Below are 15816 nucleotides of genomic sequence, written 5' to 3'. Positions count from 1 at the left end.
GGTCAGGGTTAGGGTTAGGGTCAGGGTTAGGGTTAGGGTCAGGGTTAGGGTTAAGTATGGTTTTGTTAAGGGTTAGGGTCAGGGTTAGGGTCAGGATTAGGGTTAAGTATGGTTTTGTTAAGGGTTAGGGTCAGGGTTAGGGTTAGGGTCAGGGTTAGGGTCAGGATTAGGGTTAAGTATGGTTTGGTTAAGGGTTAGGGTCAGGGTTAGGGTTAGGGTTAGGGTCAGGGTTAGGGTCAGGATTAGGGTTAAGTATGGTTTGGTTAAGGGTTAGGGTCAGGGTTAGTGTTAGGGTCAGGGTTAGGGTTAAGTATGGTTTTGTTAAGGGTTAGGGTCAGGGTTAGGGTTAGGGTTAGGGTCAGGGTTAGGGTTAGGGTCAGGGTTAGGGTTAGGGTCAGGGTTAGGGTTAGGGTTAGTTAGGGTTTAGGGTTTGGGTTAGGGTTAAGTATGATTTGGTTAAGGGTTAGGGTCAGGGTTAGGGTTAGGGTTAGGGTCAGGGTTAGGGTTAGGGTTAGGGTCAGGGTTAGGGTTAGTAAAGTCATGGTTTGGGTAGTGTGAGGGGCCACCTAAAAATGTTGGAAAAAAACGCAAACGCGGTAAAAACGCGCTAAAAACGCATACAAACGCATAAAAACGCTGCGTTTTTTTCATGCATGCTCATAAAAATGCTTGAAAAAAACGCAGCAGTTGTATGCTTATGTATGCGTTTTTTCAATGCGTTTTTTTGCGGGAAAAACGCGCTGCAAAAAAAAGCAAGTGTGAAACTAGCCTAAAAAACGCAAATGTGAAACCAGCCTGACCACTGTCCCTTTATGAGGTAATAACTCTGGAACGCTTCCATGGATCCCGGTGATTCTGACTGTTTTTTTCGTGACATATTGTACTTCATGATAGTGGTAAAATTTATTTGATATAATTTGCGTTTATTTGTTAAAAAAAAACAACAACAGAAATTTGGCGAAAATTAACATTCCCCATATATTTACTTTACATCAGCACAGTATTGAAACCAAATTTTTTTTTTGTTAGGAAGTTATAAGGGTTACAAGTCACTTTGAGGGGTCTATATGATAGAAAATACCCAAAAGTGACACCATTGTAAATACTGCACCCCTCAAGGTGCTCAAAATCACATTTAAGACGTTTATTAACCCTTCAGGTGCCTCACAGGAATTTTTTGAATGTTTAAAAAAAATGAACATTTAACTTTTTTCACAAAAAAAATTACTTCATATCCAATTTTTTTATTTTACCAAGGGTAACAGGAGAAATTGGACCCCAAAAGTTGTTGTGCAATTTGTCCTGAGTATGCTGATACCCCATATATGCAGGTAAACCACCGTTTGTGCGCACGGCAGAGCTCAGGAGGGAAGGAGCGCCGTTTGACTTTTCAATGCAAAATTGCCTGGAATTGAGATCGGGCGCCATGTCACGTTTGAAGAGCTTCCAATGGGCTTAAACAGTGGAACCCCCCCACAAGTGACATCATTTTGGAAACTAGACCCCCCCAATGAACTTACCTAGATGTCTGGTGAGCACTTTTAACCTCCAAATGATTCACAGAAGTTTATAATGTACAGCGGTAAAAATAACAAATCATATTTTTTTTCACAAAAATGATCTTTTCTTCCCCAATTTTTTATTTTCCCAAGGGTAACAGAAGAAATTGGACCCCAAAACTTATTGTGCAATTTGTCATGAGTACGCTGATACCCCATATGTGGGGGTAAACCACTGTTTGGGCACATGGCAGAGCTCAAAATGGAAGGAGCGTCAGATTTTACTGTTATTGTTTGTAGGTGCCATGACCCACTGGGAGAGCCCATGAGATGCCAAAACAGCAGAACCCCCCATAAGTGACCCCATTTTACGAACTACAACTCTCAATGAATTCATATAGGGGTGCAGTGATCATATCAACACCATGGGTTTGTCACAGAATTTTATACCATTGGGCAGTGAGGACAAAATAACTACATTTTTACCACCAAAATTTTGTTTTAGCCAAAGATTTTACATTTTCACACAAGAAGTGGGTAAAAATTGCACCAGAATGTGACTGTCCAGTGCTACTTAGCCATGCAGAGAGACTCGGGAGAAACCGAGCATTATTTGCCTATTCAAGTGAATGGGTCTGTGCACATGACCTTGTGTTCCACAGACCATGTTTCCATGGGCAAAACACGCTGACATGTCTGTTTTTTAATGTCAGCATGGGCCACAAAACATCCAGCACACATGCATACACATAACACACATTGATGCCATCCATGTGACATGCATTGGCGCCAGGGAAGAAGCGTAAGCCAGGGAACAGCGCTTACTGTAACGCTTCTTCCCTGGTGCCCGTCCTTGTGGTACTGATGTAGCACACACAAGCCACACATGTGCCGCAAGTACTACACACACGGACACTGACCTCTCCGGTACCGGAAATATCAGGATGTGTGAAAGAGGCGTTATAGTGGGTTTTTATGTTTGGCAGTTGTTACATACTAAGGCTAGTTTCACACTAGCGTTTATTCCATGCAGTGCACGGTGGCGCTAAGCCCCGCCCCCTGCCGGCTCCCTGCCCGCCCCATCCGGTCATCGCCGCCTACTATCGCACATGGATGCATGCGATCTGCGCACCCTATCTTTAGCATAGGGTGCGCAGATCGTGCGCTGGCCTGCGCTAGTAGGATTTTAGCGTGCGCTGCGCACTTTTGAAGGTGCGCCGAGCGCGCCAAAATGCAACATGCTGCGTTCAGATCGCATGCGTCCATGTGCGATAGTAGGCGGCGATGACCGCATGGGGCGGGCAGGGAGCCGGCAGGGGGCGGGGCTTAGCGGCGCCATGCGCTGCATGGAATAAACGCTAGTGTGAAACTAGCCTAAAAGACGCTTTTTATTGCAAAACATACTTTTTGCATCACCATATTTTGAGAGCTATAATTTTTCTGTGCATGATCGGGAAGTTTCTCAGCTCTGGCAACCCGGATGTCGTCACGACGACATCGGGTTACCATAGCAGCGATCGGGACCCCATGTCACACTGCGGGGTCTCCGATCCAAAGGCAGAGGGGCTGTCAGCCCTCTGCCTGCTCCCGGAATGCTGCGGTCATGCTCGATCGCAGCATTTCGTGGGTCAAAGTTCCGGAAGCGGTCTCTGACCGCTCCTGGCACTTAGTGCCGGGTGTCAGCTGTGAGAATCTGCTGACACCCGGCTGAACACCACCCATGTGCGCAGCAGATCGCTGAGACGTACTATCCCGTCAATGGTCAAATAGGCCCAGGGCACATGAACGGAATAGTACGTTTGATGTCAGAGAGGGGTTAAAGTGGTTCTCCACTACTGGTTGACCCCTTTTCAATGTCATTAATGTGCTTAGTAAAATTTTTAAAAAAGCATACTTAATTCTCAGACCAGCAATGCTCCAGTGCTCAGAATGCTGTGACCCTTGGCGATCTGCTGATGGGCTGCAGCCTTCCACTTTGATATGGCAGAACTGTGAAAACTGCAGCCCATAAGCAGTTGCTAATTGGCTGCAGCACTCACATGACAAATAATATCACAAGATCGCTGGAAATAGCATTCAATCCCCGTGATGAAGCCAATTTGGTGAAACATGTTGGGGTGGCTAGTAATTGACTAATTTTAATTAGCACATGCAATGATAGGCAATGGCAGGGTTGCACAACCTTTTTTGGTCAAACTGAACAAATCAGTGAGCCACACTAAAAATGTAAATGTCCACTGGAGTGGTGCCTTAAACGTAAGTCCCCTTCCTCCAGTTATATACTCACCTTTCGGCATCTTCCTCATTTTTCAGCACCACTTCAGTCCCACCGTACCATCTTGTGAGTGCAGCTTCTAACTAGCCAGAAGTCAGAAGCTTTGTCACAAGCCTTCAATGCAAACCTGAGATCCAGTACAAGGCTCCCATAGCCTTACATTGACTAGTGACCTCAGGACTCGCTCCATTAAACACTGAAGCAACCGGCAGGTCACAAACTGCAGGACATGGACCGAAGCAGCGGTGAAAACAGATGAAAACACCGAAAGGTGAGTATCAGACAGGGAGCATGGGACATGGACTATAAAGTGAACCTGTCCGGACCCTCTTTCCCCCAGAACAACCAGCAGTTGTGTCTGCATATGTAAATACCTGCCTGATAGTCCCTGTATTACTAATAATATAGGTAATGGGGTGCTCACCACAATAAAGTGGGTGCTCAGGGGTAAAGAGAATACTAATAGAAAAAATAGCCCCGGCACACTCATATGAATTTCGAGAAAAAGATGCACATAGCTGCTAATAATTTTTATTCAAAATTTTTTGAGCGGACCAAAAATGAATGAAAAATACAGATAAAATTATCCAACGTTTCGGCTCACAGGCCTTTATCAAGGAATTATCTGTAGATAGATAGAAGACAAACGGGTCCTAAATGCTGACTGGATCTATGTTCAATAGTGACCCACAAGAGTCACCTACTATTCCATGAGTGCATATCCTGAACGTCAGGAGAAAGTGCGGTAACGTGGTGCGCACCACGCTACCGCACTTTCTCCTGACGTTCAGGATATGCACTCATGGAATAGTAGGTGACTCTTGTGGGTCACTATTGAACATAGATCCAGTCAGCATTTAGGACCCGTTTGTCTTCTATCTATCTACAGATAATTCCTTGATAAAGGCCTGTGAGCCGAAACGTTGGATAATTTTATCTGTATTTTTCATTCATTTTTGGTCCGCTCAAAAAATTTTGAATAAAAATTATTAGCAGCTATGTGCATCTTTTTCTCGAAATTCATATGAGTGTGCCGGGGTTATTTTTTCTATTAGTCCCTGTATTACATTACATACATAAACAGATCTTTAGAAAAAGTATTTATAAAGTATGTTTATGATATGTAATGAGGGCTTTGACTAGTCGAGGGGGCATTAGTATCCCTAAACTAGTTGGCTTACTTAGATGTTATCACGCCCCTGTGAGTGTGATAATAAAACGTACAAGTGTCGGCGTCATCGCAAGCGTTATACTTATCTCGCGCATAAGAGCAACATTTTCCCCTTGTTTCATTGCTCATCTGAACCCGGGTGTACAGGTCGAGAGAGGTCTACTGGGCCCCTGGCCTTGAAGGGAGGCCAAGATGACAGGGTTGATGTGGGAATATAGTGAGCTGGAGGAACATTTGGAAGAGTGGGGGTTAACAGACTAGTACAGAGCTGGAGCTGGGGTTAGGTCTTGGGGGAGGAGGGGTAAGAGGTGGGGTTATGGGCCAGCAATATAAAAGGGTCAGCCATCTTAGTTGTGGTAACCATTTTAGGTACCCCCTTACAGTGTTAAGAGGTCCTGGACTCCCCCTGGGTGGATTCAAGTGAACGGGTGTTTAAATAATCCCGTGGAAGGGATTAAAAGTGGACCTGTGGTTAATGGTTTTGGATATTGGCCAGGTTAGTTAATAGCTGCCTCTAAGCTGGTGCATAGCAGCTAGAGGTAAGACTCGACCTGGGGCCAAGGTGGGATTATTAAACCTGCGGTTTATAGTTTTTGGGGCTTCGAGGACCACCCCTTCTGTTAGGTTGCTGTTGTTTAAACTGTTTTGTATTAAATGTTAATAAAAAGGCTGTTGTGGCCAATTAATCCAATCTAAGTGTGGTGTGTTTATTGGGTCTTTTATTACAAACATTTAAGAGGGGATTAGGTGGTCAAAAGGTTATGAATTGAAGCTCACATGAATCACGAATACCCTTTATGTCATGGCTTCAGAGAGGCACACTGCACATGATCTGAAGTCTTCTGCACTTCTGATCATGCACAGTGCGCCTCTCTGAAGCCAGGACACGTACACCCGGCTTCAGAGGATCAATGATGCGAGAGGAAGAAGCCGCGAGCATGCACGAGGTAAGGATAGCACTTGTGATCACGCCTGCGCTTGTAAGTTATGTTCTCACGCTCACTGGGTCTTGATAACATCTAAGTGGTCCGACTAGTCTGGGGACATATGCATGACACTCGTCGAACATTTCAGCATGAACATTGCAGCGATTTTATGCAGATGTGTGCGAACCCTTAAGGAAAACTTAGTCTTGTACCCATTTCAATAGACTGATGGTCACACATGCATCTCCCTTCAAAGTGTATGAAACACACAGAGACAGCGGAGCATAGAGCTTAACTACCTACATTTGTCAGTCCCACATAACCTAAAAGGAGTGGCAACACGTATGCACAACTCCCGCCGCATTTCACACCTTATTATCTATTTTACAATTTTTATAAGAAAGCCATACCTTGATCATATAGCCCTTTGTTTCTTGTAAACTTTTCCTTAGCTTTTTATCCACCATAATAATATAATTTTGATCCACAAAAGACACAAACCTGATATCCAGACATGACTAAAAAACAAATGAAAGATATTTTGTAGTTAATATAGATTGTGTAACCAACAGGGGTAGCTTAAAACTTCTAAATTCTAATCCATTTATGAGGCAGAGGGATTGTTTGGATGCCCTATTGAGATAACAGGAGACCGGAGATGCCTGCTTCCAATTTAAGCAGCTCGAGCAATTTGAAGCTGGCTACAAGAATTGCAGAGGAGACTCCAATCCATACAGGTCAGTATAGGGCAGGGGCTGTATGGTCAAACTAATATGGCATCACTTAAGAAAGCTCCTTAAAAATTTGTGCTGTGCTCACAAATTCCAAGTAAATCCAAATAAAGACAGGCTGCAGGAAGGCCTGTAGAAATCCCTACTATCAGACATAGAATTAATTATGATTTACTTCTAAGTGTTATACCCTAGGTTTTGAGCTTTTGACAATGCGGGACACAATATGTGATTGTCAATAAGTGGCCAGATGCACTGTGAAATGTTGCTGTGAAATTCTTCTGTACGTCAACCATCCATCCCAGAAGATGGTGATCATGAGGGCTAATGACCTCCTCCAGGGAGCGGACACAGACGGAGGCAGGCCCATGTGCACGAACAATATACGGGGTCTTTGCGGTCCAACATTTCATCATAATGCACAATTTCACCTGCTTTGGAGGTATAAGTAGCGCTTTTACCTCTTGTGCCCCTGTGGCGGCTGCACAAGCTTAACCAATGGTATGTCCGCCCATGCCTCCTTCCCCAAGTTATCACTATAGACACCTAAAACTATGTCTACAGACATTTTATTACTGGAATAAAATATATCTTTGTAACACGTTAGCAAATAGTAAAAATAACAACAATTGAGTAACTGATTCCTTTTAATGACCAGTTGAGCAGATTATGACAAATTTCAAGCTTTCGAGACTACTTAGGTCTCTTCTTCAGGCTTAGTGATAAAGAGACCTAAGACTAAGTAGTCTCAAAAACTTGCAATTTGCTATCACCTGCTTAGATAGCCATTAAAAAGTATCAATCACTAAGGTCTCTCAATTGTTATTACTTTTTCAAACACTTTAGTAATTTTTAATTAAACAAATGGATTACTGTGAGGATACTGGGGCCTTGTATTTCTTTGAACTTCTGCTCATCATAGTACTTCTGTCCTGAGTTTGGAGTGCAGCAGCATTTATAATATTGGCTGATGAGAAGATCAATCACTACTGAAGCCTACATGTAAGAAACAAAAAATTGAGATAAATGACTTCAGAGGCCTTAGATTACGTTACATCACATTCTTAAAGAAAACCTTTCATCAGTTTGAGCATGTTAAACTTGTCACATCAAGGAAAAGTGGCTGCAGAGAAAGTAAAATGTAGTTTCCATTTTTTCATTTCTCCTGTCCAATGCGGAGGTATTAGCTTGTAAAGTTCAAGGTAGAAGAGAGTTATAAAATCAATAATCATAGCTTTAATTTTTTTCATAAATCTATAAGAACACATGAAAATAACAAACACTGTAACATATCTCACAGTGAAATCTGCTTATAACCTCCTGGACTGATCTTTCACCTCTCAATTCAAGGGTAAATCTGTTTTCAGTGAAAATACTAATTTTCCCATTACTGAGATAGAAGATTATAGTTGATGCTTTTAAAATTCTAAAGAGGGGAGAAGGGAGGAGCTAGAGGCAGACACAGACATTCTGCTGCAAGCTCTCCTGAAACAATGGTTACAGTTCTCTATAGAACCTTATGAGCACCAACTGTCATCTCCTGGCTCAGTAATGTGAATACCTGTGAATTGGGAACTTATAAAATGAAAGATTGGGCTAGGTGGAGAAAGAAGCTGATTTTCTAGCAAGATATATTACAGGGTTTCTTATTTACATGTGTACTATTGATTTATGGAATAAAATAAATAAAATGATGGTTACTCTTTAGGTTTAATTGGGTGTTACCAGACATTTCTCTCTGGGGGTGTGTAGTTCTTCCCTGCATAAAGTTGACTAATAATAAGCAGGCAGCAACATACAGGAGGGAAAAGAACACACCCTCCTCTCCTTACTGATCTCTACCTTTAGAGATACAGCAGTGCTGAGTTATGCATCATACACAGAAACTTCCAGATCTCACATTGCAGTCAGTTCTCACTCTCCCCCATCACTGACCGCATAAGATCTATAATGATACATAACTGCTCTGATGTATCACACATTGGTGGCATAGATCAGTGAGGAAAGGAGGGTGCATTCTTTTCTCCCCTGCATAACACAGCCTGCTTATAATTGGTCAACCTCATGCAAGGGAAGAAGTATACTCCTCCAGAGATAAATTTCTGGTAACACCCAATTTGGCTTATCATTGGCTTATAAATTATAACAAAATTTTTTATAAGCTCATATATCTGCGGTGTAGAGGAGAAATTAAAAAATGAAAACTAAGTGGCCATAGAGATGAGTAAAACTATTTCATGACATGGACATTTTATTATGCTACAACTGGTGAAAGTCCCTCTTTAAATAGCTATTATGTTGACATTTAACTCACCAATCCAAAGTAGGAAAGATAGGAACCAATGAATATTACCAATTCTAAAAAGTTGAATCGACCTCCCTGCAGAGGCAAATATATAATTACTAGCCCACACAGTTTGATCACGTATTCATAAAAAACCCAAAACATTACATCTAGTCTCCATTTACTTAGTATATTACATATTAATAAATATGCCCCTCTAACACTAATGTATTAGTAGAATCATAGAATCATAGAATCGTAGAGTTGGAAGGGACCTCCTGGGCCATCTGGTCCAACCCCCTGCTCAAAGCAGGATTCGCTAAATCATCCCAGTCAGATGTCTGTCCATTGTATATATTGTACAATGGAGAACTGCATTTTTTTCTAACAGAAAAGTGGCAAAAACTTTATTACATCGTCTACACTATGTACAACTTGAAAACCATACGTACAAACAAAGTAATAACAGAAAACCAGCCACAAAAACCGCATGAGTGATTTCAGTCTTAAACAATGCTTACACAAGTCGTAAATACTAGCACCAAACATGGGTATAAATTATGGCTCGCTCACATGAGCCCATATAACTCGGACGAGTACTATCCAGTGTTTTATCGGATAGCACTCTGACCAATGTTATACTTTGTAGATTGTAAGCTTGCGAGCAGGGACCTCACTCCTAATGTCATTGTTTGAATTGTCTTAACTTGTATTGAATTTATTGTCTGTACATGTCCCCGCTTAATTGTAAAGTGCTGCGGAATATGTTGGCGCTATATAAATAAAAATTATTATTATTATTATTATTACTATAGGGAAGAGCAGAACAGATTTTTTTCTATAAACTTACAAATACTGACCAAATACTGAACATGTAAACGTGGCCTAACACAGCTGTGTACACTGGGTAGTGGTCATTTTTCGTGTAGCTTACCTCCAATTGAAGTGAATAAGAGCCAAGTTTGAGTACTCTGAAACGCTCACAACACAGTGAATAGAGCTGTACTATTCGGGCTTTATATACGAGGGGCTGCTAATAAGTCTTTGGCTTTGTGATCTTTTTTGTTTCTATGGTAACGAATGTTACATCACATGAAAGCCTTATGTGTCTAATATACTGTACGTTTTCAAAATTTTGTTTTTTTATCCTATGGCAACAGTGTTCTACGCACGAGGAAATACAAAATGGCGGAGTTTAAAGCGATATTCACAGCAAATGAGAGCAGAGGAGTGATAAAATTCTTGTTTCTGCAAGGAAAGTCCACGAAGGCTATTCATGGTGATATGTCGCAGGCATTGGGGGGGATCAATGCCCTTAATATTCTCCAGTTAAGAACTGGGTTGCCAAGTTTAAAACGGGCCACTTCAGCACCAACAATCAGGGACGTCCTGGACGACCGAGAGGAGTTGTTGTTCCGGAGATCGTCAATGCTGAGCACTACCTCATACTGGAGAATCGGCAAATTTCAGCTAAAGCAATAACAGACATCATGGGGATTTCCCATGAACATGTTTGTGTAATTATCCATGAACATTTGGACATGAAGAAGCTATCTGCAAAGTGGGTCCCCAAATGTTTGACAACCAATCAGAAGAGCATGCGAGTGAAAACTTCCCGGTCCATTTGTCAGCATTTCCAGACTGATAAGAACTTCCTGGATCGACTGGTCACTATGGATGAGGCCTGGATTTTTTTGTATGACCCTGAAATCAAGGAGCAGTCAAAAAGAGTGGAGGCACACAGTGGTTCTCCTCATCCAAAGAAGTTCAGGGTACAAAAATCAGCCACTAAGGTGATGGCATCTGTGTCCTAGGATAAGGAGGGCTTGTTGCTAGTGGACTACCTTCAAAAGGGTTCCACCATCAATGCAAGGTATTACACTGAATTTTTGGACCAATTGAAGGTAGCTCTGAAGGCCAAAAGGCGCAGCAAGCTGTCTAAAGAAATCTTGTTCCTGCAAGACAACGCCTCCGATCACACTGCACATGCGACCAAGGCAAAACTGGCAGTGCTGGGCTTCCAGCTGGTTGACCACCCACCTTATTCACCAGATCTAGTGCCCTCTGACTATCATCTGTTTCCAGACCTGAAGAAACACCTCAAGGGTCCCAAATTTCACCCCATTTCCGATGCCATGGCTGTTATGGATGCCTGGTTTAAGGCACAACCGAAATCCTTATTTTTTCAAGGCTTACAGAACTTGGAATACCGATGTAAGAAGTGTGTTGACATCAGTGGAGAGTATGTGGAATAAATGTAAACTTTCATCATACTATCTCGTTTCTTTCTGGGTAAAGCCAAAGACTTATCAGCAGCCCCTTGTACAGTGTACCGTAAATCTGACTGTAAGAGGAGCAGCAAACAACTGATCAGTGGGAGTTCTGGGTTTTGGACTCCAATAATTTCGATATAGATGCCTTATCCTAAAGACAGGTCATCAGTATTAGAGTCCTGGAAAAACACTATAAGGCCGGGGTCACACTTGCGAGTGCAATGCGAGAAACTCGCACATCAATACCCACTGCCACTGCATCAATAACACTGCCGCCGGCACTCGGGACCGGAGTGTGTGGCTGCATGTCTTTCTATGTAGCTGAGCGCTCCAGTCCGGACCGCCAGCGGCATTGCTGGATATTGAGACATGCGACTCATGCGAGTGTCTCTCACTGCACTCATAAGTGTGACCCCGGCCTAATAGTCTTTTGCATTCTTTACAGTCTCCATGAACAATGATTTGCCATGATCACGAGTGAACAGGCAACATCGGTAGCTTGAGTTAGCTTTATATAGAGTCAAAAATCACACTTTGACCAGTTTCACATGTCCAACATGGTCTGTGTACGGACCGCAATGTCTGGACTGGCTGCTGGATTCCAGGCCCGCACTGAACGGCATATATGAGGCTGCTGAGTTTGGATGAGACCTCACGTCTGGATCTTGTGGTCAATACTAAGACCATGAATGTTCCATGAGTGAAACCAGTATTAATATTATATAATGAAAAAAATAAGTTCAAACTTGTCAAAATCAATGAATTAGATCAGATGTCATGTTAAGGAGTGATTTAAAATCTAGGTACTTAAAAAATAAAAGCAATCATTACCGTGCCATGGACTTGAATGTCAAACCGTATTCCATATGCCTTTATTAGAGTTCTCCGCTCAGTCTGATCTGGGGCCTTATAATACTTTGCAAATCTGTAGGCAGGACACATTTTTAATTTAGCAAATGTAAGTGTAAAACGAGTTACTTTCCCCACCCCAAAGTAATGCTATATTTATACAAGTTTTTTTTATTGTACCTGTGTAAATTAAACTTTGGGTAGTAATGCATATTGACCTCTATGTACTTAGAAGGTATGATCACTGTGAAAAATGCCAACTTTTGAACGTAGTGCAGCATTTTGAGGAAAGCACTTTAACGCTTGGTCTTGCAGTTTGTCTCTTTTTTGCAGGTAGCTACATAGTTGTTCATTGACTTTAATGATGTGACCTAGTGAAGATATTACTGCATAACTGACTGATGTATACTAATGATACGGAACATGAGACTTGCTGCAGCTTTGCCACAAGTGGCAGCATTGTTTCCTTCTATTAAAGTTTTAACGTTGCATTTTTCCACAACTAAAGTAACTGACAGCATGAGACACTGTTAAATCTGACACATTCAAGACCGTCTAGCTTAAGACTCTGGTTAATCATTTATGCCTTTTAGAATTATTGTTGTTTTTGGGCCGTTCTTGAAAATTGCACACAAGGTTCATGAATTTTGCGCAAAGCAAAAAAATTGCCCTAATTTTTCACCTTGACCTTTTTTTGAGCTGTATTAGCTCAAAAAGATTCAAGTGTACAAAAATTTGCTGTTGTACACAAAATCACCACAAGGGGGACTTAAGTACGGTACATTCGTGCCAACATTTTGTGACTTTTCAAGATGCAATTGATAAATCAGCCATAAATATTCGGAAAGCCTATGTCTCTACTCACAAAAAAAGCCAAAACAGAACAAAGTGACTTTCAAATGGTGCAAGCGAAAAGACTAGTGATGAGCGAGCATACTCGTTGGTCGGGTTTTCCTGAGCATGCTTGGGTGTCCTCAGAGTATCTTGGTGTGCTCAGAGATTTAGTTTTCGTTGTCTCAGCTGCATGATTTGCGACTGGTAGACAGCTTGAATACATGTGCGGAATGCCTGCTTGTTAGGGAATTCCCACATGTATTCAGCCTGTCTACAAGTCGCAAATCATGCAGCTGAGACAACAAAATCTAAATATCCGAGCACGCCGAAATACTCGGAGGACACCAGAGCATGCTCGGGAAAATCCGAGCAACGAGTATGCTCGCTCATCACTAGAAAAGATGGGTATGGCACAAACAAAAATAAAAACAGGCATAAAATGCAAAATTAGCCAAGGGTGCAAAAGTAATGATGAATTGGAGCCTAATTTTACAATGTTTGCACATGAAACAGTTTTGGTAAATTTTAACAGATTTTTTTATGTATAATTTTTGGTTACATAAAAAAAAAAGTTAGTGGTATATTTGCACGTAAAACCATCATAACTTCTGAGACAATGCTATCCCCTTACCTGAAACTTAACCCTGGAAACAAACTTTCATCAAGAGCCTTATCATCCAAACGTCGAAAGCTATACTGTGGTTGGCAACTGAAGGCCCAAGGATCTAGATCACAATTCCAATTAATTTCAATGCCCATTATGCCACCCTAGGGGAATAAATAATTTAGGTAATGCAGCGCTATACCTACATTCTAAAGACACTTCCAAGAAGACATAATAGATTTAGTCATGCAATTAAAACAGCTTTTAGGTGTCATTGTATTCAAATAATGAAATTGGACATTGTGTATTGTGTTCAGGATTTCGTTTGCAGAATATGTTCAGTCAGACCAAGTAGGGATTGAACATCGGAAAAAAAGTTAAAAAGGGGACTGTGAGTAATTTAGGGCAATCTGATTCTTGGTTACGGCCAGATCACTTTTCTGCTCCATCTATATCAATTTGCTAAAGGCTCATACTCAAAACGGACGAGTGCAATCCTATAAAAAAAATTCTGATTTTTTTTTTCAGCCGAAATCGGACTGAGAAAAAAATTGCAACATGTTGCGATAGTCCTCGTATCTCGATATAGATACAATGAAATTTCAACAAATTCTTGATGCAAACATAACACCAAGTGTAAAAAGCTGAAGTGGAAAAGAGGATGGCTTCTACAAATGGATAATGATCCTAAGGTTTTACAATGGCCCTCACAATCCCCTGATCTGAACATCATTGAAAATCTGTGGCTACATCTCAAAATAGCAGTGTATGCAAGACGATCCAGGAATCTCACAGAAGTGGAAGAATTTTGCAAGGGAAGAATGGGTAAAAATCCATCAAACAAGAATTGAAAGACTCTTGGCTGGCTAGAAAAAGTGTTTACAAGCTGTGATAGAGTGCTACTAGGTACTACCCATGCAGGGTGTCAAATGTATGCAACGATGCATTTTCCTTTTTTGTAATTTTTAAAATGTAAAAGATGAAAATTTATATATTTTTTTCTTAAATTACAAAAGAAACGTTTCATCTTTAACTTTAGGCCTTTTAGAGATTATTTCAGCTTTGATGTGCTTAACAGTAATTTCGACCGGGGTGCCCAAACTTTTACATGCCACTGTAAGTCATTAGCATCTTATCTAGAGAAACGATTCACACTAGTTGCACAGCTGTAACCAATATCTTACTTTTCGGTGGAATATTCATTGCAACCTTGCAATAACAATACCAGCAGAACATACCAAAATCGCAACTTGAGAAAATGTCTCCCTAGCTTCTGTTAATATGTCTCCAAGTCTGAATATGGGGCATCGAGGAGCTGTCTTTTTGTTATATATGCAGGTTACATTGTATTCTGGTAGAATGTTCTTCCTAAAGCGGAAGGAACAAAAAGATTTTGGTAATAACATATAACAAGATTCTGCTTTGTCACAGTAAAGGTGTTCATACACATTAGAGGAAAGTCAGACAACCCTCCAGCATCCAATTTTATGTATATGGGGGAAAAGAAGCTACTGACAGATGCACTCCCAACATGTACATGCTTGGTAGGATCAAACTTGCATGTATATGGGGTGGTCAGGAGGAAATAGCCGTCTTGTTTAACGTGTATTGCCACTTTTGAACACTTTTTTTAACCCCTTAGTGACAGAGCCAGTTTTGTACGTAATGACGGGGTCAATTTTTAAAATTCTTACCACTGTAACTTTATGCGGCTATAATTCTGGAACACTTCAACGGATCCCGCTGATTCTGAGATTTTTTTTTTGTGACATATTGTACTTCAAGATAGTGGTAAAATTTCTTCGATATGACTTGCGTTTATTGGTGTAAAAAATGGAAATTTTAAAAAGTTGCAATTTTCAAACTTTTAATTTTTCTGCCCTTAAATCAGAGAGTGGTGTCACACAAAATAGTTAATAAATAACATTTCCCACATGTTTCCTTTACAACAGCACAATTTTTTTAAACAATTTTTTTTTTTTGTTAGGAAGTTATAAGGGTTAAATATTGACCAGCGATTTCTAATTTTTACAACAAAATTTACAAAACCATTTTTTTAGGAATCACCTCACATTTGAAATGAGTTTGGGGGAGGTCTATATAAAGAGAAAATGCCAAAAAGTGACACCATTCTAAAAACTGCACCCCTCAAGGTGCGTAAAACCACATTCAATAAGTTTATTAACCCTTCAGGTGCTTCACAAGAATTAAAGTAATGTGGAAGGAAAAAATTAAGAGTTTACTTTTTTCACAAAATATTTACTTTGGAACCAAACTTTTTTATTTTCACAAGGGTATCAGGAGAAAATGGACTACAAAATTTGTTGTGCAATTTCTCCTGAGTACACCGATACCCGGTATATGAGGGAA

The 15816-nt window shown here is 40.9% G+C and overlaps 1 protein-coding gene across 1 annotated transcript in view; it reads right to left on the bottom strand.

The window, feature by feature from the left end:
- The window catches only part of P2RX7 (purinergic receptor P2X 7), a 100563-nt gene that overhangs the window by 10491 nt on the left and 74256 nt on the right, over positions 1 to 15816 (bottom strand). Inside the window, exons 7-12 of the mRNA XM_073585961.1 lie at positions 14685 to 14814; positions 13474 to 13610; positions 11991 to 12084; positions 8917 to 8982; positions 7476 to 7598; positions 6282 to 6389 (exon numbers count right to left, since the gene is read on the bottom strand). Of these exons, the coding sequence (XP_073442062.1) occupies positions 6282 to 6389; positions 7476 to 7598; positions 8917 to 8982; positions 11991 to 12084; positions 13474 to 13610; positions 14685 to 14814 (658 nt within the window). The remainder of the gene's footprint in view (positions 1 to 6281; positions 6390 to 7475; positions 7599 to 8916; positions 8983 to 11990; positions 12085 to 13473; positions 13611 to 14684; positions 14815 to 15816) is intronic.

The sequence above is a fragment of the Dendrobates tinctorius genome, unplaced genomic scaffold (genome assembly GCF_039654945.1).
Source record: "Dendrobates tinctorius isolate UK_male_01 unplaced genomic scaffold, ASM3965494v1 ptg000090l, whole genome shotgun sequence".
In the NCBI taxonomy this organism is placed as follows: domain Eukaryota; kingdom Metazoa; phylum Chordata; class Amphibia; order Anura; family Dendrobatidae; genus Dendrobates; species Dendrobates tinctorius.
Note: the sequence above shows the minus strand (reverse complement) of the source record. Positions and strands in the feature narration are given on the sequence as shown.